The 24759-nt window shown below is 44.7% G+C and overlaps 2 protein-coding genes across 4 annotated transcripts in view; one reads left to right on the forward strand and one right to left on the reverse strand.

The window, feature by feature from the left end:
- Positions 1 to 18305, forward strand: part of SAMHD1 (SAM and HD domain containing deoxynucleoside triphosphate triphosphohydrolase 1) — a 40658-nt gene extending 22353 nt beyond the window's left edge. Inside the window, exons 11-16 of one of the 2 annotated variants that reach the window (XM_016219380.2) lie at positions 1190 to 1305; positions 4102 to 4238; positions 5464 to 5559; positions 10751 to 10855; positions 11930 to 12067; positions 16541 to 18305. In XM_016219380.2, coding sequence (XP_016074866.2) covers positions 1190 to 1305; positions 4102 to 4238; positions 5464 to 5559; positions 10751 to 10855; positions 11930 to 12067; positions 16541 to 16654 — 706 coding nt within the window. In that variant the 3' untranslated portion in view covers positions 16655 to 18305. Of the gene's footprint in view, positions 1 to 1189; positions 1306 to 4101; positions 4239 to 5463; positions 5560 to 10750; positions 10856 to 11929; positions 12309 to 16540 lie in introns of those variants that run through there. The other variant, XM_016219379.2, reaches the window with a different exon arrangement.
- A 994-nt stretch (positions 18306 to 19299) lies between these two features.
- Positions 19300 to 24125, reverse strand: TLDC2 (TBC/LysM-associated domain containing 2). 2 transcript variants are annotated; one of them, XM_016219320.2, is made up of 6 exons: positions 24093 to 24125; positions 22244 to 22399; positions 21391 to 21543; positions 21099 to 21194; positions 20395 to 20468; positions 19300 to 19435 (listed from the first exon to the last, which is right to left on the reverse strand). In XM_016219320.2, exons 1-6 carry the CDS (start codon positions 24123 to 24125, stop codon positions 19300 to 19302), a joined length of 648 nt encoding a protein of 215 aa, XP_016074806.1. The 2 variants fall into 2 exon arrangements, with proteins under 2 accessions (XP_016074806.1, XP_016074807.1); XM_016219321.2 differs by lacking the exon at positions 21099 to 21194.
- Positions 24126 to 24759: the final 634 nt, after the last annotated feature.

Consider the following 24759-nt stretch of genomic DNA (forward strand, 5'->3'; position numbering starts at 1 on the left):
CTGTCAATTATTTATCAAAATTGGTAGCAAATAGTAAAACCAACAGGAATTTCACCTCTTCTCCCTGATCCATCGCAGAAAAGTAAAGCCTAGTTTCTAGGGACCAGAAGACCCCATGAGGAGTTATCAAAAGTTGGCTGTGTGCCCAGCTGGGGGTGGCTCAGCAGTTGAGCATCGACCTAGGATCCAAGAAATTGCAGTTTGATTCCCGGTCAGGACACATGCCCAGGTGTGGGCTCAATCCCCAGTAGGGGGCATGCTGGAGACAGCCGATCAATGACTCTCTCATCATTGATGTTTCTCTCTCTCTCTTTCTCTCTCTCTCTCCCTCCCCCTCCCCTCTCCCTCTCTGAAATCAATAAAGATATATCTAAAAAAAAGAAAAAGTTGGGTGTGATTCCAGTTAACACCATGTCTAAAATGCTTTTAAATTGATTTATTATAAGCCTTTCATGTTCATGTTTGTGTTGAGAAAATTTATTTTCTTTTCCTATTTTTCCCCCATCTTTTGTCATGAGCAGACTAGTCAGAATACATTATCCTACTTGTATGGTTGTTGCTTTGGTGTAGATTTTTGTTGTTTTTGTTAGTTTTCTTTAAATACATTTAAAAAAATTTTTTTTATTATTATTGATTTGAGAGAGAGAGAGAAACATCAACATGAGATACATTGATTGGTTGCCTCCCATGCCCCAACTGGGGATTGAACCTGTAACCTGGGTATGTGCCCTGACCCAGGAATCAAGCCCGTGACCCTTTGGTGCACGGGACAACGCTCCAACCAACTGAGCCACATAGGCCAGGAGTTAGTTTGTATTTAATTTAGAGAGTCAAAGAGATCGAGGTTCAAAGCCTGGTACTGCTTCTTCCTAACTTGGTAAAATAAAAATTTACGTAAGTTCTGCACCTGTAAAATTAAGGCTCATTACACTTATCTATGTTACTGTTAGAAAGATTAAATAAGACAGTGGATCTAAAGCCCAGCCATAATGCCTGGAACACAGTAAACACATTAGCCCACAAATCACAATGCACTAATTTAGTATGATTGAATAACAGCTGTCTTTAGAACATCATGTCTCAAGATTTCATTTCCCTAAAGTAGAAAGATTTTCTTAACTTTGAGCAAGGCCTAAAGTACATATTTAAATTTTCTCATAAGCATACATTTTTATTAAATGATCTTTAGGATTACAGATGCTTTCCTTGAAGCAGACCCCTACATAGAGATTACAGGTTCTGAAGGAAAAAAATGTCGCATTTCTACAGCAATTGATGACATGGAAGCCTTCACTAAGCTAACAGGTAAGAACTAGAAGGTAACATAGATAGTCCATCTCAGATAAAGTATAAGCTGTCCCTGGATTGCAAATGGGTTATTTTTCAAACATTCCAATAGATTTAGCTTCTCAAGTGATTTTATACTTTTGGATTTGTGTTTTATCTCTGCTTTGTACTAACAAGATAACCTTGATAAAGTTATTTAACTTCTCTGAACCATACTTTTCTCATCTATAAAATAGGAGTAATAATACCTAACATATACTTTTGTTGTGATGCTTAAATGATGCATAGCATGTTGTATGGTACCTGGCACATAAGTACTTAGTATTTACGATTATTTAATTTATAATATAGCTGGACTGATATCAGACTAATACCAAAAAACAAATTCACCCTTTTAACATTATTTTTGTTGCAAAACACAGTATGCCAGGGACATTTCTGCACACTTAACAGAAACAAAATCTGCAGCTTAGGGTGGGAAGGAAGAGAGGTGAAGGTGTCACAGCTGGTTCTTCAATGTGGTAAAGTGTAGACTGAAAAATAAAGATTAATAAAGCAAAAGAAGCAGATCAAAAAGTATATGTCAACCAGAGCTCTGAGTTGCACATCATGAAACCGACTCTGTTTAAAAATAAAATGAGATAGCAGTCATACAACTTATAGAATCAGTGGGATGGCTTGGAGGCTCTGAAAATGAGCAGAAACAACAGAAGCTGAGCAGCCTAAGACACACAGCCAGGATCTTAGCTGTGCATTGGCTCTGCATTAGCTTCCTGCCTGGGGTGCTACTGCTGCTCCATCACTGCTCGATCCTGTCTGCAGCACACTGCCAGAGCGAAACCTAAACCAGTTTCTCTCAAACTGTCTTTGAAGAACTAACATTCATTTCCAACCCCTTGCAGATTAATACTTTTGTAAAAATAATATAAAAACAAATTACTAGGAAAACGGAATGGCCCAGGGTGAGGCGGGGGCCGGGGGGGGCATACAAAATATAAGCCAGGTGGCCCCAGGCCAGGCACAGGCAGTAGCTGACTTTGTACCTTCCGGGAGGCACTAGAGCCAGTGCACCTGGTGGTCAGCTTCAGACCATGCCAGATTACAACCCTACCACCTCCACAAGCAACACACTTAAGAGATGGACTCGGCAAGCACCAAAGCCCCACTGAAACAATTCCTGCTCCTGCACAGCAGCTCTTCCGCTGTACTCCAGCTGGTCCACACAGCCAACTAGTCTGGGGGTCAGTCCCTCCCAGAGACACCAACAGCAGTCAAGGCTCACCTAACTACAACAGGACAGAGCTACAGAGCAATCTGTAGATGGCTGCTACTTATGTTGGCCTTGAAGGTGCCCAGGAGAGGCCAAGCTGTGAACCAAGGCAGGGTGCTGCTAGTGTCAGATCTGGGGACCCTAATTAAAAGGTATGGGAGCACGCTGAAGCCAGCTGCCACTTGTTTGAAAGTTTTTAGGTGAGAGTGAAGCCTGAGCTAGGACAGGCCATTCATATGGAAAAGTGACTGCAAACAGCTTGAGTGAGGCTTCAAATTTGATGGGTTGGGGTCTGGTCTCAGGGAGTTACCAGGGCAGGGGAACAATGTGAGCCAGGTTGACGGAGACTCAGGTGTGGTGACTGCTTATTGACACTGTTTCGGGAAAGTCTCCGCAAAGGAACAAAGACCTCTGCCAGCACTTCTGTCTGAGAGAAAGCTGCCCCCTCAGTTCTTGCCCTGATGCCAGACAATTTAGTTCCTCCCCATATATCTCTAGTTCCATTCAAGCTGCTGCCCCAACACTGGAGCTCAGAGGGAGTGAATCAAGTAAGTCCCTTCCCTGGCCCTTTAAGTGGATCTGCCTGGGACGCCAGCAGCCTCCATGTCACTCAACCACAATCCCCTCCCCTCTGGTTTTTGCAGCCTGAAGTTATAGGGACTTCACTTCCCAGCACTGGAACCCTGGGCTGAGGGGTCTGGTGTGGGGCTGGGATTCCGTGCTCCTCACAGGACCTCCACAGCTGAGATATCCCTCCTGATTAAAAACATGCCACACGTGGATGTCAGAAGAGCCCGTTCCACACCTCCGCCTCTCCAACCAGTCCCAGTGTGGCTGCTGCTTTAGTCCTCTAGTTGTAGGACTTCCATTCAGCCAGATTTCAGATGGTTCTGAATGATGGTGGTTCTGTGGTTTAGTTGTAGCTTTGATGTGGTTGTGGGAGGTTGCGAGTGCCACATTTACCTACACCGCCCTCTCGACCAGAATCCCAGCTATTTTGTTTTGAAATAAAAAGAGGAAAAAGAAACTACCTTCTACTATCATCATGGAATAGAACTTTAAAAAACATTTTATTAAAGATATTTACATCACTTAGCTTTAACAGTTATCAACGCATACAATTTTGCTTCATCCCTTGACTCCTGTCAAACACTGGGACATTTTGAAGCAGATCTCAGACATAATTTTGTAATTCTTTAAGTATCATTCTTTTTAAACAAAACAAAACATAGCAATAAATTAACATACCCCTATGTACCCATAATCCAGCCTCAAATCATCAACTTCAGTGCAGTCTTGTTTCACGTCCACCCTTTCCCGCTCACTAGATTACCTGGAAGCAAATCTAAGACACTGACTGGAATGTTTTTACAAAGGTTTTTCACTTCAGGCTTTAAAAAAATTTTTTTCACATTGTTATAATCATAGTGTACTTATAGTTATAAACTGCTTGAAATCACTTCAGAGGTACAGCAAAGTGTGAGTCTTTATAAATCTTGTGTGTTTTTCATTTTAATGTAACTGAAATTTCATCAAATTGGCAGATAACATTTTTCTGGAGATTTTACACTCTACTGATCGCAGATTGGATGCCGCACGAGAGATTTTAAAAAAAATTGAATGCCGTAATCTATACAAGTACGTGGGTCAGACTCAGCCAGACAAAGAGAGAATTAAAAAGGTAAGTTGATCCTGGCTGGCGTGGCTCAGCAGATGAGCATCGACCTATGATCCAGGAGATCTCAGGTCAATTCCAGGGTTGTGCCCGGGTTGTGGCTCCATCCCCAGTAGGGGGCATGCAGGAGGTAGCCAATCAGTGACGTCTCTCTCATCATTGATGTTTCTATCTCTCTCTCTCCCTCTCCTTGCCTTTCTCTGAAATCAATAAAGATATATTTAAAAAAAATAAATAAATAAAAAATTTTTTAAAATGTAATGACTTTCAGAGAGAGGAAGGGAAAGGGAGAGAGAGAGAAACATCAATGATGAGAGAGTCATTGATCAAGCCCTCAACCCAGGCATGTGCCCCAACCGGGAACCAAATCCCGATCGCCTGGATCCCAGGTCGATGCTCAACCGCTGAGCCACGCCCTGCTGGGCAATACATTTTTTTTTAAAAGGTAAGCTGAGTTGTCAAGCATCTTCCCGTTAGTAAAAGGTCATATTCTCATTTAATCATATTTACATCAATACAGTGTTCTTAGGTCTATTCTGCAGATAAAGAAACTGAGGCTTGGGAAGAGATTAAGTAACTTGGCCTGTGGAAGCACAGGTAGTGAGTGAGTCAGGATTCAAAGCCAAGTCTAATTTGCGCTCTCATCCTAGAAGTGAAAGGGACCCTCAAAATAGGTGTCTGCATGAGCTTCATTGAAACTTCAAGGACCTGCTACTACTTAACTTCTTTCACAGTTTATCAGTTTTTCCCAGATGGTGCATTCCTATCTTTTTTAGTTTATCTATTTTCCTCTCCTGCTTGTTGAAGATTTAATCTTCACCAGAAAGCAAGTAATACAAGCCATACTGATAACCACACCCTGCTTTTAGTACTTCCTTGGTTCCTCTTGTTTTACTAATAGGTTAATGCCACATTTTTAAAAATAGGAAAATCCTGTTATGAAAATTGCTCTATTATGATCTGATTAAAGAATGGTATAAGCACATTTCCCATGTTTCCTGCATGATCCAAATTAGTAGATAATTAGTAGATAAGGGGTCCTTGCATAGCACTATTTTGTAATACATTTTCTGTTTAGTTAGAGATGGGAAAATTAAGAAGGAAAGAAGAGAGCCATGCTGTCCAATTCACTAGTCACTGGTAACATGGAGCTGAAGTGCCATTTTCAGATGGCACAAACACTTAATTGTGAAGAGCTGTAATTATAACCTGCGAGTCTTGTCTTTTCTAGGAAGACTGTGGAAAGTTTTCAAAAGAGATTGCCGATGCCAAACCTGATATACCACCTCTGCAAGTTGAACTGAAGGCTGAAGATTTCATAGTGGATGTAAGTAGTTCACCTGATAATATACTAACTAAAGAACTTTTTAAAAGAATAAAGTCCCCCTCCCCCCCATTGAACACAGGGGCAGCTGTTCCAATCAGGTCTTTCTTTGCAAGCTGTGTGTACACTCAGGCAACCATGTCTAAGTGATCTGCAGTTGGTATTGATCTTGGCACCATGTACTCTTCTGTGGGTGTCTTCCAGCATGGAATATTGGAAATAATTGCCAATGATCACCCCAAGTTATGTCACTTTTACTGATACCAAACAATTGATCGGTGATGCTACACAGAATCAAGTTGCAATGAATCCTACCAACACGGGTTTTGATGCCAAGTGCTTGATTGGATGATGATTTGATGGTGCTGTTGTCTAATCTGATATGAATCATTGGCCCTCCATGATGGAGAATGATGCTGGCAGGCCCAAGGTCCAAGTAGAATACAAGGGGGAGCCAAAAAGTTTCTATCCAGAAGAGATGTCGTTTATGGTTTTGACAAAAATGAAGGAAATCACAGAAGCCTACCTTGGGAAGACTGTTACCAATGCTTTTGTCATAGTACCTGCTTACTTCAGTGACTCTCAGAGTCAGGCTACCAACGATGCTGGAACTATTGCTGGTCTCAATGTACTTAGAATCATCAATGAGCCAACTGCTGATGCTATTGCTTACAGCTTAGACAGGTTGGAGCTGAAAGAAATGTGCTGATCTTTTTTTTTAAAAAAACATATCTTTATTGATTTCAGAGAGAGGAAAGGAGGGAGAGAGAGAGATAGAAACATCAATGATGAGAGAGTCATTGATTGGCTGCCTAGCGCGCAACCCGGGCATGTGCCCTTACCGGGAATCGAACTCCGATCTCCTGGATCCTAAGTCGATGCTCAACCGCTGAGCCGTGCCTGGCCGGGCTATGCTGATCTTTAAATTGGGAGGTGGCACTTTCGATGTGTCAGTTCTCACAATTGAATATGGAATCTTTGAGGTCAAATCTACAGCTGGGGCACCCACTTAGGTGGAAAAGACTTTTACAACTGAATGGTCAACCACTTCATTGCAGAATTCAAGAGCGAGCACAAGAAGGACATCAGTGAAAACAAGGGGGCTGTCCGTCGCCTTTATACTGCTTATGAAAGTGCTAAGCACCCAGGCCAGTATTGAGATTGATTCGCTCTATGAAGGAATCAGCTTCTATATCTCTATCACACATGCCCAATTTGAAGACTTGAATGCTGACCTTTTCTGTGGCACCCTGGATCCTGTAGAGAAAGCCCTTTGGGATGCCAATCTTGACAGTCCCAGATCCATGATATTGTCCTGGTGGGTGGTTCTGCCCATATCCCCAAGATTCAGAAACTCCTGCAGGACTTCTTCAGTGGAACAGAGTTGAATAAGAACATCAACCTTGACGAGGCTGTTGCTTATGGTGCAGCTGTCCAGGCAGCCATCCTCTCTGGAGACAAATCTGAAAATGTTCAAGATTTGCTGCTGTTGGATGTCATTCCTCTTTCCCTTGGCATTGAGGCTACTGGTGGAGTCATGACTGTCTTCATCAAGCACAATACCACCATTCCTACCCACAGACACAGACCTTCACTACCTACTCTGACAACCAGCCTGGTGTGCTCGTTCAGGTTTATGAAGGTGAGCGTGCCATGACCAAGGATAACAACCTGCCTGGCAAGTTTGAACTTCCAGGCATACCTGTTCCTCAGATTGAAGTCACTTTTGATACTGATGTCATTGGCGTCGGTGACTCTGCTGTGGATAAGAGCACAGGAAAAGAGGACAGGGTCACCATCACCAACAACAAGGGTCATCTGAGCAAGGAGGACATTGAGCACATGATCCAGGAAGCTGAAGTACAGAGCTGGAGGTGAGAAGCAGCAGGAGACCATGTCTTCCAAGAATTCACTTGAATCCTATCCATTCAACATGAAAGCAACTGTTGAAGATGAAAAATTTCAAGACGATCAATGGTGAGGACAAACAGAAGATTCTTGACAAGTGCAATGAAATAATCAACTGGATGCTAAGAATCAAACTGTAGAAATGGAAGAATTTGAACATCAGCAGAAAGAGTTGGAAAAGGTCTACAACCCCATCATTACCAAGCTGTACCAGAGTGCAGGAGGCCCACCAGAAGGAACGCCCGGGGCTTCCCTGTGGTGGGGCCCCTCCATCTGGAGATGCCTCCTCAGAGCCCACCATTGAAAAGGTTGATCAAGCCAATCTTGAGTATAGGTTTAGCATTGTTCCACACGAAATATGGAAGGACCCACATTTGTAGCAAATTCCATGACAGTTTTAAAAGTTGAGGTGCTGTATAGTAGATAACAGGGTGTTCTTGATACTTGAATATGGACTACATGCACAGGGAAAGGGAACAGTGCCCTTTATAAACACTGCATTGTAAAGGGGAAACGGGATGTCTTAAATAAAACTAAAATAGGCACCATAAAAAAGAAGAGGAAAGCCTCCCCCCATTATAAAGCAGTACATGTTCATTATAGAAAATTTGGAGAATACAGAAAGATAGAAGGAAAGAGGAGAATCACCTGTGATCCCAGAGAGAGAACCAACATTAACCAGTTTTTAAGTTTTCTTTGACATGTTGTCAACATTTTGTTTGTTTTCTGTATTTTTTTTTATTCTTATCCGAGGATATTTTTTCCACTGCTTTTCAGAGAGAGAGGGAGGGAGCGAGGGAGGGAGGGAGGGGGAGAGAGAGGGAGAGGGAGGTAGAAACATCAGTGTGAGAGAGAGAGATCAATTGGTTGCCTCCTGCACGCAGCCTGGGGGCCATAGCCTGCAACCGAGGTTCGTGCCCTTGGCCAGAATCAAATCCCGGACCCTTCAGTCTGCAGGCCAATGCTCTAACCACTGAGCAAACCAGCTAGGGCTGTTGTCAGTATTTTTCATGTAATTGTGGTCAGGTGATTAGTAGAATATTGTATATGTTGATTTTTGAATGTTTTCTTGATCATGAAAATAACACATGCCAGTTAATTTTAAAAACTGCACACACAAAGGAAAAAGCTAAGACTCTTTGACTCCTATTTTCATAGAGGCTGTAGTGTCTTCTTGCATCCTAATGAGAATGCCAAATGGCTCATTCATATTTTCTTCTGTTTCTTATAGGAAATTCTCTTCAGAGTTCTACTCCTTTGAAATCTCGGGACTCTGTTCCCTATGTATTTTTTTATAAGGCTCTCATTTGTTATTTTCTTGTTGATGCATCTTTGAGTGAAGGGTGATCTCTCCATAACCATCCTTTACCAAGGGATATGATGAGTGAAATTGCACTTGGACCCACTCTCTATTCACTTGGCTGCATGTTGAAGTGCCTCAGATTTGCAGATCAGGCTGCAGCTTCCTGTTTCATTAGATGAGGTTCCACTAGAATAAAGAGATCTCACATCCTGACTTCCTGAGATTCTGAAAGACTTCACTCTCCAGAATGTTTTCCTCACTCTTGTGTATCTACCCTTGCCTCCTACACACACCTCAACCGGGGATCGAACCCACAACCTAGGTATGTGCCCTGACCAGGAGTCAAACTGACGACCTTTCAGTGCATAGGATGACGCTCAACCAACTGAGCCACACCAGCCAGGGCTAGCCTCAGCCTCTTGACTGAATAGCTCTTTGCCTTGGTTGCAGCCTGGGTGTATCCTGAGAACCTGGTTTCCCTGCAGCTAGTACAGGAAAAGCACATTCCTCAGGGTCAGGAGACCTTGTTCATCAGTCCTCGTGTTCCCTAGTACCTACCACGTCAAGACCCTATGCAAGATCCGTGTTCCTCTGAGACGGACATCCTCAAACCATCTGCTGCCCTCTTGTTGAAGATTTTGCCATGGTTTAGAGCAGGGGTGGGGAACATCCGGCCTATGAACCGTATACGGCCCTTGAGATCATTTGCTCTGGCCCTGCCAAGGCAGCCGCAGTTGGGACTAGAAATTCAATAAATCCAGGAGCTTTTTTCATAGCTAATTTTTTTAATCCTCACTTGAGGATATTTTTTCCATTGATTTTTTAAAGAGAGTGGAGGGGAGGGAAGAGGGAGAGAGAGAGAAAAAAAACATCAATGTGACAGAGACACATCGATTGGTTGCCTCCCACCTGCGCCCCAACCAGGGCCAGGGATCAAGCCTGCAACTAAGGTACATGCCCTTGGCCAGAATCGAACCTGGGACTCTTTGGTCTATGGGCTGACATTCTAACCACTGAGCAGAAATGGCTAGGGCCAGACTTTCATCTTAAGAAAATAACAGGCACCACGATCCTGTTGTCTCCCCTTACTTTATTTCTCCTAGGTACCTTACTTCTCTCTCTTGTGTCTTCTTTATTATTTTTATTTTTTAAATTTTTTAAAAAGGCAGTCTTGCTTCTATATATTCTTAGGTATAGGACTTCTGTTCAGCTAGACTTCAGGCGGTTCTCAATGGTAGCGGTTCTGTAATTTAGTTGTAATTTTGAAGTTGTGGGAGGAGGCGAGTACAGTGTTTACCTACTCTGCCATCTTGACTGGAAGCCTAACTTCTAAAGAGTTGTCTCTCTTTCATTTTTTATTTACTTGCAAACCTTTTTTTCTTTTCCATCATTATACTAGAATTACTCTCACAAGATCACCCAGCAGATGTTACTAAACCCAGCAGATAGTTTCAGTCCTCTACCCTGGAGCTGTTTTTTCTGCCTCGCACTCTTGTCTTTCCTACCTAGGCCTGGTTAATTCCTGTTCGCTTAGTTATTCACTAGTTATTCCCCAGTTACAAACTTCCATGACACCATTTGCTTTTCCTTGGTAGCTCTTATAACAATTGAAGTTATATAATTACTTTGATAATTATTTGTTGAACCTCAGTCTAGGCCACATGGTCTGCAGGGGGTGGGACTGTGATCATATCAACTTTCTTTATTGTATCTCTATTACCTACCACAGTGTCTTCATATAATAGGTATTGACTTTATACCCTACTTATGTTAAAAGCACAAATACCCCACCCCCACCCAGATTTCAAGACCAGATCTCTATGGGTCATGTGCTATTTTTATTCCTCTATGAGCCAGTTTACCAGTGCTCTTCTGAACCTTCAGAGAGCTCTGCTACATTTCTTGTGATGTCCCTACAACCCTGAATCAGTTCTCATTGTTATTAAATATGTAAGTGACCATTTATTTCTTGCTTTTATTTAGGTTATCAACATGGATTATGGAATGGAAGACAAGAATCCTATTGATAATGTTCGCTTCTATTGTAAGGCTGACCTCAACAAAGCCATCAGGATTAGTAAAGAACAGGTAACTACTTAGGTTAAAAAACACATACTGTAGTGGCATTTGGCAAATCTTTATAGTAAATTTGCATTTTATATGCAGGCTAGGTCCTAAAGTCAATTTGTACAGTAAAAAAAAAAATAGAATAAGCTTATCTTTAAAATTAAAGGTGTACCTGATTTTACGTAAACTAGACCATCTTAACAGCCAGGTTTTGTTTTGTTTTGTTTTCTGTTTTTAATCCTCACCAAGGATATTTTTTCCATTGCTTTTTAGAGAGAGTAGAAGGGAAGGAGGAAAGGGGGAAGAAAGAGAGAAACATCGATGTAAGAGAGACACATTGATTGGTTGTCTCCTACATGTGGCAGGGATCAAATGTGCAACCCAATTATGTGCCTTTGGGAATCAAACCCGAGAGCCTTCATTGTGCAGGCTGATGCTCTAACCACTGAGCCAAGCTAGGGCTTAACAGCCAGTTTTTCCTGTTTCCTGAACCTAGGTAAAAGCACTGTTTTTAGTTTAAAGGCTAGGTTATAAATCTGCTGGTCAGGGAGTGTAGTATGATTGAAGTCATGTAGGTTAAATGTGCTTATTTGCCTATCATGTATGAGAGTCTGTAGTCTAGATACAATTACAGTGGTGCCTCAGTTTTCGAACATCTCTATTGACGAACATTTCAGTTTACAAACGCTGTAAACCCGGAAGGAAGTGCTTCGGTTTTCGAACACGCCTCGGAAGTCCAACATGCCGCACGGCTTCCGCTGAGGGCAGGATCCTGAGGCCCAGCTGGTGGCTGTGGATCCCTCGGTTTTCGAACGTTTCAGACCTCGAACAGTCTTCCGGAACGGATCACATTAAAAAACCGAGGCACCACTGTATATAATACAAACCTTTAGTTTTTTCATAAATTGACAGATAATTGTAGGGCATTTTTTTAATATGACAACTATCATTAGTTCTTTTCTTTGGATTATAATTAGGATAATGTAGCAAAGCAATGTGGTTCTTTTACTGTAACATCAAGAATGGAGGTTAGGAACAGCTGATCTCTCTTCAAGGTGAATTTAAGGTGACTGAAATCTTTTCTTCTTTGAAAAGGCTTCACAGCTTTTGCCAAAGAAATTTGAAGAACAGCTAATTCGAGTATATTGTAAGAAGACGGATGATCAGAGTATGTATGCTGCACAACAACATTTTGTTAATTGGTGCAAAATCAGAAATTTCACCAAGCCGCAGGTAGGTGGCTTATTAATCATTACTTTGCACAATTTTTCATATTTAAGTAAAGACCAAAAGAGATCCTATGTCCCTCTGAAAAGTTCTCATTTAAATTATAGTAATTTGGTTATGGTTTTGAAAAAAAAGATTTTCCACTTTAAGCTTTTCTTTTAAAATGTCTGAATCTATGTCAACCAGGGTTTTCTTCCTACACCAGTTATGAGTACTCTGTTTATCATTATTATCTTTTTAAAAAAATATATCTTTATTGATTTCAGAGAGAGGAGGGGAGAGGGAGAGAGAGAGATAGAAACATCAATGATGAGAGTCATCACTGATTGGCTGCCTCCTGCATGGCCCCCACTGGGGATCGAGTCTGCAACCTGGGCATGTGCCCTGACCAGGAATTGAACCTCGATTTCCTGGATCCTAGGTCGATACTCAACCGCTGTGCCACACCCAGCCGGGCTATCATTATTATCTTAATAATAAATGTTTAAAATGGTGAGTGTGTTATTAGTACTTTGTAATGTTCTCACCAATTGTTTCATCCAGTCCTTTTAGTGACCCTGGGAGTGAGTCATAGTGTCCTCATCTTTCAGAGAGGGTTACAAACACAGTAGTTAACTTGCTTAAGTCCACATACAACTGATAATAAGTTTTCTAAATTCTTATTTGAAACTCAGTGGTCCCAAACTAGTAAACAATTTAAATTCTCTAGAATAAGAGAGTGGAGAGGGAGTGGAACCAAGCCATGGTTGCCAATCCTGTAGAGAATGTTGTTAAAATTATTCATTGAGCCCAGCCGGGCATGGCTCAGCGGTTGAGCATCGACCTAGGATCCAGGCGATCAGGGTTCGATTCCCGGTCAGGGCACATGCCCGGGTTGTGGGCTCGATCAATGACTCTCTCATCATTGATGTTTCTCTCTCTCTCTCTCCCTCTCCTTTCCTCTCTCTGAAATCAATAAAGATATATTAAAAAAATAAAAATTAAAAAAAAAAATTTTTTTTAAATAAATAAAAAATTATTCATTGATATACACACAGTAGGCTGCTGGCACAGAGAAAGTGACCAATATATATTTGTTGACTGAATGAATATAATTAGCAGGCAGGTGGGAAACAGAATTCTACTTCCTAGTCTAGGACTCCCTCTCACAACACCATAGCTGCCACACACACACACACATACACATACACACACACATACACACTCTCTTGCCCCATACGTTGGATGCTAAAGGAAACAAAAATGAAAGGTCAGGCATGGGAGAGGAGCTCAGTATATCAGTTCTTTATAAAGTGCCAGATGGAGTCATCCGGGGAGTCTGTCAGGATTCAGAGTTGGGAGAGTAGACAAAAAAGCCTTCTGAAGGAGGGAGGATTCTACTCAATGCAGAAGGCCAATTGTGTTTGGGCAAGTAGCAGAGAAAGGTGGACATATTTGGCAATGAGAGCATCACAGAGGCATGAAAGTGGACAAGCTGAGTATGTCTTGGAGGGCCATGAGGAGACCTGCTGACAGGAGCAGGGGAGTTGTGAGAAGTTAAGTGGAAAGAGTGGACTAGGTTATGGAGCACCTTGGACAATCAGCTCAGAAAGAAGATTTTTTTCTCATGTACAGCAGGGAGGGAATCATGGAGAGTATTCAAGGCTTACCATGATGCTGTAATTATTATTTACTTCTGTGTTGGTCATCTCCAACTAGAGTGAGACCCATGGGAATAAGAAAGAATGTCTTCTGTCTTCGGTACTGTAGCACCTAAGGAAACTAAATCACTGATTAAGGAAGAAAACTCGAACGCCAGATGGACTGGAATTTGGAGAGACCCGAGTGGAGAGGCGAGAGGCTATAACGTTCAGCCATTGTGGCAATAACTACCTTAAATTTAGATACGTTCACTCATCGGATGAGTACTTTTGCCAGGTCCTGTGTTAGGTACCAGGAATGGAACAGAACCTAAGTCCTGTGTTAGGTACCAGGGATGGAACAGAACCTAAGGCAGACATAGTTCCCACAGATCTCACTCTAGTTACGGATGACAGACATACAGATCACAATTACAGCAGCTGATAAGTGCTTTAGGGGGTTGGGGGGAGGGCAGCATGGACAGAGTCTTAGAGGAGCGTGAAGGAGGAGCATTTAAGCCAGCTTTGGTTGGTTGGGAGAGGCTTGTGTGAAGAAGGATTTAGGCTCTGACCAGCATGGCTCGGCTGGTTGGAGCATCGTCCGTGCACCAAAAGGTGGTGGGTTCGATTCCTGGTCAGGGCTCGTACGGGAGGCAACTGATTGATGTTCCTCTCTCACATCAACGTTTCTCTCTCTCTCTCTGCCTCTTTCTAAATAAATAAAATAAAAATAAAAATAAAGAAGGATTTAGAAGCTGAGGCCTGAAGGAGGGATGAGAAGGAGTTCAGCTGATTAAAGGGGGTGCGGGGGACCAGACGATGAGAGAGAACATTGTGCATTTAGAAGAGGGTCTAGAGCATTGTGCATAGGCCTTTAAGCCATGAGCAATGGGAGCCATTGACATGTTTTAAGCAAGAGAATGACATATTAAGGTTTGCATTTAAAGAGTTCACTGGAGTTGAAATTAGAATGGTTAGAAATAAGGACGTTTGGTAGAAATAGAGATGGATTTGAAGACAAATAATGTTGACTTTGAGATAGATGGATCTTCCAAATATGAGTATCATGGCAATTGAACGACTGCTTTTTTTTTTTTTTTAATCCTCACTTGAGGATATTTTTTCCATTGCTTTTCAGAGAGAGTGGAAGAGGTAGAGAGAGAGAAACATCGATGTGAGAGAGACACATCAATTGGTTGCCTCCTACACACACCGTGACTGGGCCAGGGATTGAGCCTGCAACCCAGGTACGTGCCCTTGGCCAGAATCAAACCCAGGATCCTTCAGGCTGCTGGCTGAGGCTCTGACCACTGAGCCAAACCAGCTAGGGCTGAATGGCTGCTTTTTATAGCTGTATCAAGTCAGATCCAGTGTAATTCAAAAGAAGAAATTTATTTATTTAAATATATCTTTATTGATCTCAGAGACAGGAAGGGAGAGGGAGAGAGAGATAGAAACATCAATGATGAGAGTTGTCATTGATAGGCTGTCTCCTGCACGCCCCCTGCTGGGGATTGAGCCCGTAACCCGGGCATGTGCCCTGACTGGGAATCGAACTTCAATCTCCTGGATCCTAGGTTGATGCTCAACCGCTGAGCCACGCCTGGCTGGGCCAAAAGAAATTTAATATGGGGCCAAGATACAAAATTTCTGGCAGAGCTAAACAAGCAAGTGGAACGGTTGAGACAACAGTAGGAAGCTGCTACCATCTAGGGTAGAAGGTGGGAGTCCAGGTGCTGGTGTAACCTTCTGAAACTAGACCACAGAAGAGTCACAGTTACTGTTGCTTGTGCCAAAGGGGTTAGGGAGAGAAATGCCCAGGCTGCTCTGCCCTCCTCTTTTCCAGCCTCCCACCGGTGCCTCCCACTGGCCAAACCTAACTGGAAGTCAGTAGGTCTGGATCTGGGAAATGGAGCAGCTCCTGTTGTACAGACTAGAGCAGAGGAAAGGTGATGAGTGTATCTGAGAGTGAACAGGCAAATGAGCACAGTACTCTACCACAAACACCGTGTTTCTAGTGCAACAAAGGCTCTCAAAGGTCCTGTGTCCTCATATAACCTAAAAGAATCTATTCACAAATTGAAGATCACTTTAGGATAGAGTCAGTTGTTAAAACACCTTGCTTCTTACACTGTTTGTCATAGTGTCACTTCACTTTGAGGCCATCCTCATTTTGGGTGGAGTCTGTGCTGATGGGCCAATGTTATAGCTTTGCAGAGAAAAATTCTAGTTCTGTAGGTACATACCTGACCTTCCTATTTTTTGCCGTCCTGTAGAGCAGGGCCATGGATTGCAGAAGGAACTAGGCAAAGCCCCTGACTAGGTAGCTCAGTTAGAGCGTTTTCCACGATATGCCAAGGTTGCAGGTTAGATTCCCAGGCAGGGCACATCCAAGAAGTGGCCAATGAATGCATAAATAAGTGGAACAACAAATTGATGTTTCTCTCTCTCTCTCTTTTCTGCTCTCTCTAAAATCAATAAATAAAATTTAAAAAGAGGAGACTAGGCAAGGGAGGAGCAGGGGTCCAGTGAAGTCCCTCTTTCTCCTGGAAAAACAGGGCAGTCTGCATTCTGTGAAGGTGTGCGAAGGGGAGGGTCATAGCACTGGGCAGTGTGCTGCTTCTGGCCATCTTTGAAAAGAATAGGTCTGGTGGCTTTTGCTATGCAAGTCTCTTAACTACTTAGGACCTTGGTGTTTCTGATTTGACCCAAACACAGGGCGTATGTATAATTTGAGGTTTCCCAAGGCTAAATAGGTCTGGAAGCAGTCAGTCTATAAGACAAGTATGTGTACCTGAGACTGTCACTGAAGTTATGAAAACTGGCTTTTAGCTCATCCTGGTATTTTTCTCCTTGACAGGATGGTGATGTTATAGCCCCACATATAACACCTCTAAAAGTGGAGTGGAATTACCCGTTTGAAACTCACACCCGAAGAGCATCCAAAAGCCTTTTTCAGGATGACTGTGTGTGAATGCCTGCAGTCATTTCTTTACAAAAACTCCTCTCCCCAGCACAACTAATTAATTGAGGGAATTGGATCATATAGTTCTACAAATTTAGTGACAGCAAGTGCTTTTTATTTTATATTTTGAATGTATACCTATGCTGAGCCAAACAATTTTTATTCAAAGAAACTAGAAGGTATTGTGCAAATCTTGCTCTACATGCTATGAAGAATATTATCTTGCCTATTTTTAGTATTAATTAAAGCCTTTCTCTTTTAGTAGTCTATTTTCTTAGAATAACAATTCTTTTATATATATATATATACTCTGAACTTTTGGGGCATATGATTGTTTTTTAAAAAAGAAAATTGGAAATGATACAAGGGTACACATTGGAATTTGAAGTTGGGATTGTCATGAACAGCCATGGTTAAAAACCAAACACAAAACCCTAGCCCCTGAGGAGGTATCACCTTGAGAATAGCTTGCCTTAAGTGATCTAAGCATTAGTGAAGGACACCTTTCCTCACTCTTTTAGCCAAGTTGGGGGAAACGGAGATGAGAACCAGGAGTGGGCTCCAGCTCTCCGTTGAGAAGCCTGATTAAATTATTGAAAAGATCTGAGGGCTTTGGCCTCTGAAGTAGGACATAAAATACCTTTTAGGAGACCCTGCCCTCAGTGGCAGAGGGATCCCCCAAACCAGGCTGTTCTCTGGGTCAGTCGTGGCTCCAGACTAGGCAGTTTGTTTCTCTCCTGAATACTCACTGCCCAAGTCTTGGCTTTACCACCGCCCAGCCTGGGAAAGGAGGCTCCAACCTGCTCTTACATCTCAGGAACACTCCTTGGGGCTGCCCAGAGTTGGGACTTTGTTGGTGCTGGTTCAGTGCACTTTACGGTTTTAAAGCAAAGACTGAGCTGCCCATGCTAAGATAAGTGATTACCCAGTGAATTCCAGGTTCCCCTTTGTAAATGGATTTCCTTACCTCCAGCAGTGGAGTGGACACCCCTGCGGTTGAGCAGTGCTCCTGTGCTGAGCACCGTGCCCCCCCCTCCCACAAACACACCTTTCCAGTTGTACAGAAATTCACAAAGAGCAAAGTCTTAGAGCTAATGAAGAGTAGAGTAGCTAAAACCCTTCTCTCACTACCCCTGTGATGCTGTGCGGTGAGGATGTGTTCACAGGTGGGCTCAGAGAAGCAGAGGTGAAGTCAGTCATGGCACTGGGTCATACCTGTTTTGGCCAACGTGCCTCTAAAACATCTGGTGGGGAGAACTCTAGGCCTCAGACTTCGTGTACCCAGACCCACAGTTAAGAATGTAATGTTTCTCTGCTCATTTTGTTTTATGTCTGCAACTCCTACCTTTAAATCATTGTGGTTTCCTTTGGAATTTCGTAGTCCCAACTGTGTCATTGTGCTGAGAAATAACTTAAATCTATTGCATATAAGGCAGCGGCACTTTATGCTTTTTACAGTTGTTTTAATGATGAGAACCATGTATCATTTATAAGGTCAGATTTATTTTAAGAAACATCTTCATTGTATAAAAATGGAGATGTAAACAGCTTAGCCTCTGAAGTTACTGAATGTTATCACCTTGATGTAAACAGAACTACAAGTTTTAATGACTGTTTAATTTGGATAAGGGAAATACCTGCAATAAAGCTTCATAATGTATCTGCACCTTGAAACCAAAGGCGTCTTCCTTAATGACTCTCACACTGTATGCCCAGTTTTGATCCTTTTGTGCAAAGGAAACAGGTCTAGGAATCTACCCAGATAGTTCTTGGTACCTCTGTGCCATGTTGGGTCTGTGAGAGAGAGGGTGGCATTTAACGGGCGTCTACTATTTAGTTTTTCTCATTCATTTATGACAAACAATAGCATAATAAAGAATTTTTGCCTCTGGCAGGAGGTAAGGATGTGCATGGGAAGGGATATGGATTTTTCTTAGTTTTCTGAGCTCCTGTTGTGCCTGAAAACATACCCTCCTATGTTTTAACCTCCCGAGGTTCCCATCTCTACAGCATTTTAACCTCTTTGTTAAATATGCATAGTGTTCTCTTGCTGCTTCTATATCTTCCCCTGAAAGTAGAGATTTGCAGGCACCTGGCACACTGGTGGCAGACAGAAAGCCCTCATTGTTCTCGAAAAAGAAGGGTACTACCAGAGTCTTTATTAGTGTCACTGGTTGAGTCCAGGTGTCTGTAGTTTGACAATATTCTTTAAGTTAAAAATAATTTCCAAAACATAGAGAGTAGAATCCCATTTTTGTAAGATACACATATATATCTCCATGGAAAATTATCTGTAAAAATGTTAGTGTCTTGGGTGGTGGTTGAATTCTAGGCAATTTTCATTTTTTAAATGTTTTCTGTTTTTCTACAATAAACATGTATTGGTTGCATAATTTTTTAAACGACCATGTTCATGAGGGACTCTGCACTGCCCGGGTGAGGTGTAACTCTTTTACTCCTTCAGTTCCTGCCCCCATGCCTGTCTTGGGTCCCCAGGCCACCAGGAGGCTGGCTCAGAGCCACAGTCAGCACTAGCACACTTCGCCATCCGTGATTCGGACAGAATGGGCTCCCCCGTGTGAGGAAGGCCTGGACGGCATCCATGAGCAGGTTGGAGCACCTGTTGTCTCAGGAAGCTGCTCCCTGTGGGGCCATCAGCTCAGAACCCAGGCCTCCAGCTCCTTGATGCAGAACTGCTCCTGCCGGGCCAGCACCTCATTGTTGAAGGTCGCACAGGGGTGGCTCCCCCCGTGATACAAGTCTCCATCCAACCACAGCCCAAACTGGCCGCTAGAGAGAAGAGGGAAGTCTTGGCATGGCTCTCTCCTAGGTGTTGAGACCTTTCAGGTCCTCACCATAATGGCAGCCTATGTTTCAACGTCCCTTAGACTGATTCATCCTGAATTGCTGGGGACTCCACATTGTTTCCCACAGAGTTTAAATTTTTTTTTTTACAGTTCAGTGATTTTAATAAATATATACAGTGGTGCAACACTTGCCACAGTTTTAGAACAAACACTTGCAATGTTTTTAAGATGTCAAAGCTTAACCAAGGGAGTGAATCTCACAGGCATGGACTCTGAGCCCAAAACATTTCAGAGAGCATCCGTTACAATTCCTTCATCTGACAGCAAACCTAGGCTGCAGCTGGGAAGTGAGTTGCTGCAAGTCAGAAGAGGCTGGTGTGTCCTGTGTCAAGCTGCCTCTCTATGGGGGCTTTTTGGGCAGCCGGGAGAGCAAGGTCATGCCTGGTACTGATCAAGCAGTGATGTCATCTTTGCCCTTAAGATTCATTCTGCCTGAATTTGCAGTCACACCGGGGGCAAGACTCACCTTTTCTTCCTAACCCACTCCGCCTCCCACCCCCCAACACACACACACACACACACTCACTCACTCTTAGGCGGGGTTCCTGAGCAGACTCCAGTGAGTTACATTCCCTAAGATTACGGTGCTAAGAGGCCAGTTTGAGGCTAGCCTCATCCAACCATGTGGAATGCTCTTCTCAAAGCTACGTAAATGCAGACGAAGCTGTCATCAACTGTAAACACTTAGAGGGAGAGTCCATGCCATCTTTCCCCCTCAGTGTTGACTTCGAGCGGGGTTGAGGGGCTGTTTCAACAGGAGTGGCCTGAAAGCTAACCACCAGCCTCCCCATTGTATCTGAGGCAGCCTAGCTCAGCATTTTTGGGCAGGAGAAGGGACCAGAACACAGGCCACCCTGAGACAGGGAAGACTGAGACACGCACCTGCCACTGCCCATCATCAGTGAATCCAAGTTTCCTTTCACAAAGAAGGAGTTACTTCCTGTCCACTTGAAGACCTGGGACCACAGGAAAAGGCTCGTCACTGCCCTGCAGTTTGACCCCACACCACTGGGTGGCAGTATGGTAACGGGAATGGAGCACCCAGACCCTGACTAAGCCACAGGAAGGACTCTGGGCTCCTAGCTCTTGAGATTTCTTGCCAGTGTCTCTGACGTTCACCTCCTCTTGCTCTCCAGTCTGCATCCCCACAGCCCCTCTATTCTAGAAATGCAACAGAGCCCTCTGAGGCTACCTGCTTCCAAAGCTGGGGAGAGGAGGGTAAAACCCAGGTCAGGAGTTAGGCCCTGATTCTACCATTAACTGTCCCCTCTTCTCTCACTGGAGGTAACACCAAGCCTGCCCATCCCCCCGTGCTGCCTCACACCCATTATTTCAAATCAGTTAAACCTGAGGAGGAGTGAAAATTAAGTGAGTTATCAGCTGTTATAGTGTGTATACACTTGGGGGGGGGAACGCCCTAAATGAGTATGTGAAATGGGCAGGCCAAGGGGGGTGCTCTGCCTGCCACTGCCCTCCTGCCTTCCCTCTGTGGAAAGAGGGAAGGACACCAGGGGATGGAGCTGGGGGCCACTGGGATCTTCGTCCTGCCATAGACCCCATTCCCCCTGCGAGGTTGGGAACATCACCTTCAGCTGTGGGGAGAAGGAGAAGAGGAATGTCTCGCCAGTACCATAGAAGCCTTTGCTGAGCCGAAAAGCTGAGGGGGAGAAGGCCCCAAACATCTGGAAAGCAGAAGAGCTTGCAGTTTGCAGCTGGAAGGATGTAGGTGGTCCTCCGGAAACCCACTTTCCAGGCTTGGTAATATAGGCTCATCCTACAGGGGCAACTGGGGAGCCTGGAGCAGAGCTGGAGAGTAGAGAGACCCCTGTGGACCCATCAACACACAGCCTTTCCCTTAACACCTCCCGGGCAGCTCACCTGCCCATCCTGGTCCTTCAACACCAGCAGCACTGGCCCACTGTGGCCCTCCATCCGCCTGTACAGGTGCCGCAGACTGAAGCCGTCCCTTGCCGTGCAGAACGCCAGACTCCAGGAATGTCCGGTGACTCTCGGGGGGAGGTGGAGGCTGAGCTGGGGACAGGCCTGGAGGTGAGTGAGGGATCCTCATGGTCCCAGCCTGCTGGCACTGTCCCCTGGGGTTCCCAGGAGGACTGAGGCTAAACAGCCACCACTCACACAGGTAAGGTACTTTATAGGCTGCAGGGTAGTTTCCTGTTTCCAGGGGACTTTCACATCTATTAGAATAGCCCTCAGAGAGAGGGATTATTTTATAGATGAAGACACTGAGGCTCAGGGAGGTGAAGCAGCTTGCCTAAACCCACATGGGAGCAAGTGGCAGAGTCAGGATTGAACCCAGGTCAGGTCTCTCTCAGGACCCTCTCCCCTTGGTCACTCTGACCCCTAGTGACCAGAGAATAGATGAGATGCTGAATCCCTCCTCCTAATCCCCAAACCCCCCCACCCCCACCCCCACATCCTTCCACCTCTACCCCAACTCCGGTTTCAGTTCCCAAGGGCTGGTTCTACTTAAAAATTAGCTTATTTCATTATACCCTTAACTTCCGGGCCCAGGGAAGAGGGTACGCTGGTATTACTGGATCATTTGACAAGTGGGAAAGGAAACCCCAGAGGAGAAATAACTTGTCTAAGGGGACACAGTGAGCTGGGTTCAGAGCAGGAGTGACCCCAGGTGTCCTTGGGCCTGGCTGGACAGGAGGGTGGCACTCTCAGTATCAGGGCTGAAATCCTTGCGCCATAGACCAGCCCGAACCTGCCTGATCTCTGAGGCTCCCAGAACATGGCTGGCTTCTGCCAACTGGGGCTCCACGGGATCTTCAGGAGCTGGGACGGGGGCTGGGGCTGCCTCCTCCCCCTCTGCCTCTTCCTCACCCTCCTCTTCAGACAGAGTGTCCTCCACCTGGCTGGGCTGTGAAGACACAAAGAGGCCTGGTGAGTCCAGGGACAGGAGACACCAGCTCCCACATCTCCCAGGCCTGGGAGCCTCCGCCACCCCTGCCCAGGCCGCTTCAGCCCCAGCCCAGCCAGAGGAGGCTGGAGAGTGTCCATCATAGACCAGACGTGACCCTGTCTCTCTGGTGCCTGTTAGCTGAAGGCTGGAGTCACACAGGCCATCATATGTGGCCGTGGGCCCTGTAGTTTGTCTGCCTGTCTGCTCTGGGCCCAAGGTGAGTGCCAGGGATCCAGGTCTCAGCTTGGGGCCAGGAGAGACGGGCAGATGACAGCCCGGCCCTGAGTGCTGTGTGCGATTGTACAGGAAATAATGATCATACTCATAAGAACAATAATAATAACCAGAGTGGCTGACATTGATCAGCACACACTTGAGCAGGCATGTGTGAATGCTAGCTGTGCATGATCTCTCTCAATTGCCCCAAGAATCCTAAGAATATGCTTCCTAATAGCCTCCTTTTACAGAGGAAGAACACGAGACGTGAGGCTCCCACCAGCTGGTGAAACGATCATGCAGTCGTAGGTGAAGCATGTGCAGTTTTGTGTAAAATGTGCGATCGTCCGTGTGAATGTGTGTGTTCACTTAAAATAGAGTTGTGTAGGCAAATCAGTGTGAGAGGTGTTGAGTATAACTTTGTGTGTTCACCCATCAATGTGATTGTGAGTGTGAATCAGGATTGTGTAAATACAGGCTGTCCCCAAAAATGTATATGCACTTGGGATGATTATAAAGTCAGTGTTTATTAACATACAGTTCATTTTCAAAATTTAAAAGAATCTATAGAAATGAATAATTTTTTGTCAACGCCTGTTTTAAACTGATGACCGTTCTGATCCGGGCCCTGCTGTAACGCAAAGCGATGGAATCGCGAACTTCAAGAGTCATTTTGTTCGGTATTTGTGCGCATTCTCCTTCAATAGCTGCCCTCAATTCGTTGGCTGTTGCCAGTTTTGTACCATAAACTTCCTTTTTCATGTATCCCCATAAAAAAAGTCTAGTGGCACTTTAGGACAAATTTTCTTTGTTAAGAGCTTAGTCTGACTTCACCCGATATTTCAAATCGGTTGAACCTGAAGAGGAGTGAAAGTTGTGAGTTATCAGCTGTTAAAGTGTGTGTACATTTTGGGGGACACCTTATATATGTATGTGAGCCGGCGGGCATGTATGTTAGCAGATGTATTCATTCAAGCTTCCACTGTGTACCAGAGTGTGCGGGTGCGTGTGTGCACGCGTGTGTGTGCATGGCGCGAGCAACTGACACACAGTGACTTCGGGGCTTTCCATAGGAAGGAGAGACCTCAAGGGCGAGACATGGACAGGACATTGCCCTCCTCTTGCCCAGGTTCAAGCCTCAGGAGGGGGTCCCAGCTGTGTGAGGCCTCTGGGCAGAGCCCCACCCGGCGCCCACTCCAGGGAGGAAGAAACGGAACAGCAGCCTGTGCTCCTTGAGGGTCTCAGGACCGTGGGGCTGGGAGCTAAGGCCCTGGCTTTCTGAGTCCTGCTCTGAACCCCAGGCCAGCTGGGGAGGGACTTGGAAGAGGGCAAACCACCGCCTGCGGTCAGCCCTAGCTCAGGCCCCACCCTGCCAGAGAGCTTACCTTCCCCCACCTCTCCCCACCTAACCCCCAGCCCAAGCAGGTCCCCTTACCAGCCGAGAGTAGCGCCAGCGAAGGCCTTTCATTCTCCTCGGAGTCCAGCCGCGGGCAGAGAGCGAGGCCGCAGTCCTGCAGGGGAGGAAGCGCCACTGGGCAAGGCTTAGGGACAGAGGTGGAAGTCTGGGGCACACCTAGCTGGCTCCACGCCCATCCAGCTGCCCTTTGCTCACTCTCACCTGTCACTCCCAGCTCCAGCTGTCACTGGGTGTGTCTCTGAGGTCGGCTACACTCGGCGTTCACGGCCTCACTCCAACGTTAGTAATGAACACACGTTAGCCACAAACAGTAAATTCTAGGTGTGATTCCCTTCTACCTCCTTCCCATTCTAGCAGTCTAGCCTAGGGACTCTGGTTCCCTGTATGACTTTGGACAAGTCCCTTGCACCCCTGGGCCCCAGTTTCCCCACATGTGACATGTTGGACCAGATCATGTCAGAAGCCCTCGAAATATTGACAGCCTACGATTCAGGTTTCTCTCAAAGCCAATGAGTGCGTTGTAACAGAGAACGGCTGCCCTAGACCAAATTTCAGATTAAAAACAAACAAAACCCCTTCATTTTCCTGATTAAAAAAGTAGTATACATGTACTGTAGAAAATTTGAGCAATCTAGAAATGAATAAAGAAAATATAAAAATGTTCAGAGATAAACTCTCAACACCT

This window comes from Miniopterus natalensis, chromosome 7 (assembly GCF_054644295.1).
Source record: "Miniopterus natalensis isolate mMinNat1 chromosome 7, mMinNat1.hap1, whole genome shotgun sequence".
NCBI lineage: Eukaryota > Metazoa > Chordata > Mammalia > Chiroptera > Miniopteridae > Miniopterus > Miniopterus natalensis.

Bases quoted from the DNA above. Each gene is read 5' to 3' on its own strand.
- TLDC2 (XM_016219320.2), bottom strand. From the start codon at position 24,125: ATGAAAGGCCTTCGCTGGCGCTACTCTCGGCTG. The intron at 21,544-22,243 runs GTTCGGGCTGGT...GCCTGTCCCCAG, and splicing joins GAGCCTCAGAGATCAGGCAG to CTCAGCCTCCACCTCCCCCC. The intron at 19,436-20,394 runs GTGCGTGTCTCA...TCTTCTCTCTAG, and splicing joins CTGATGATGGGCAGTGGCAG to CGGCCAGTTTGGGCTGTGGT.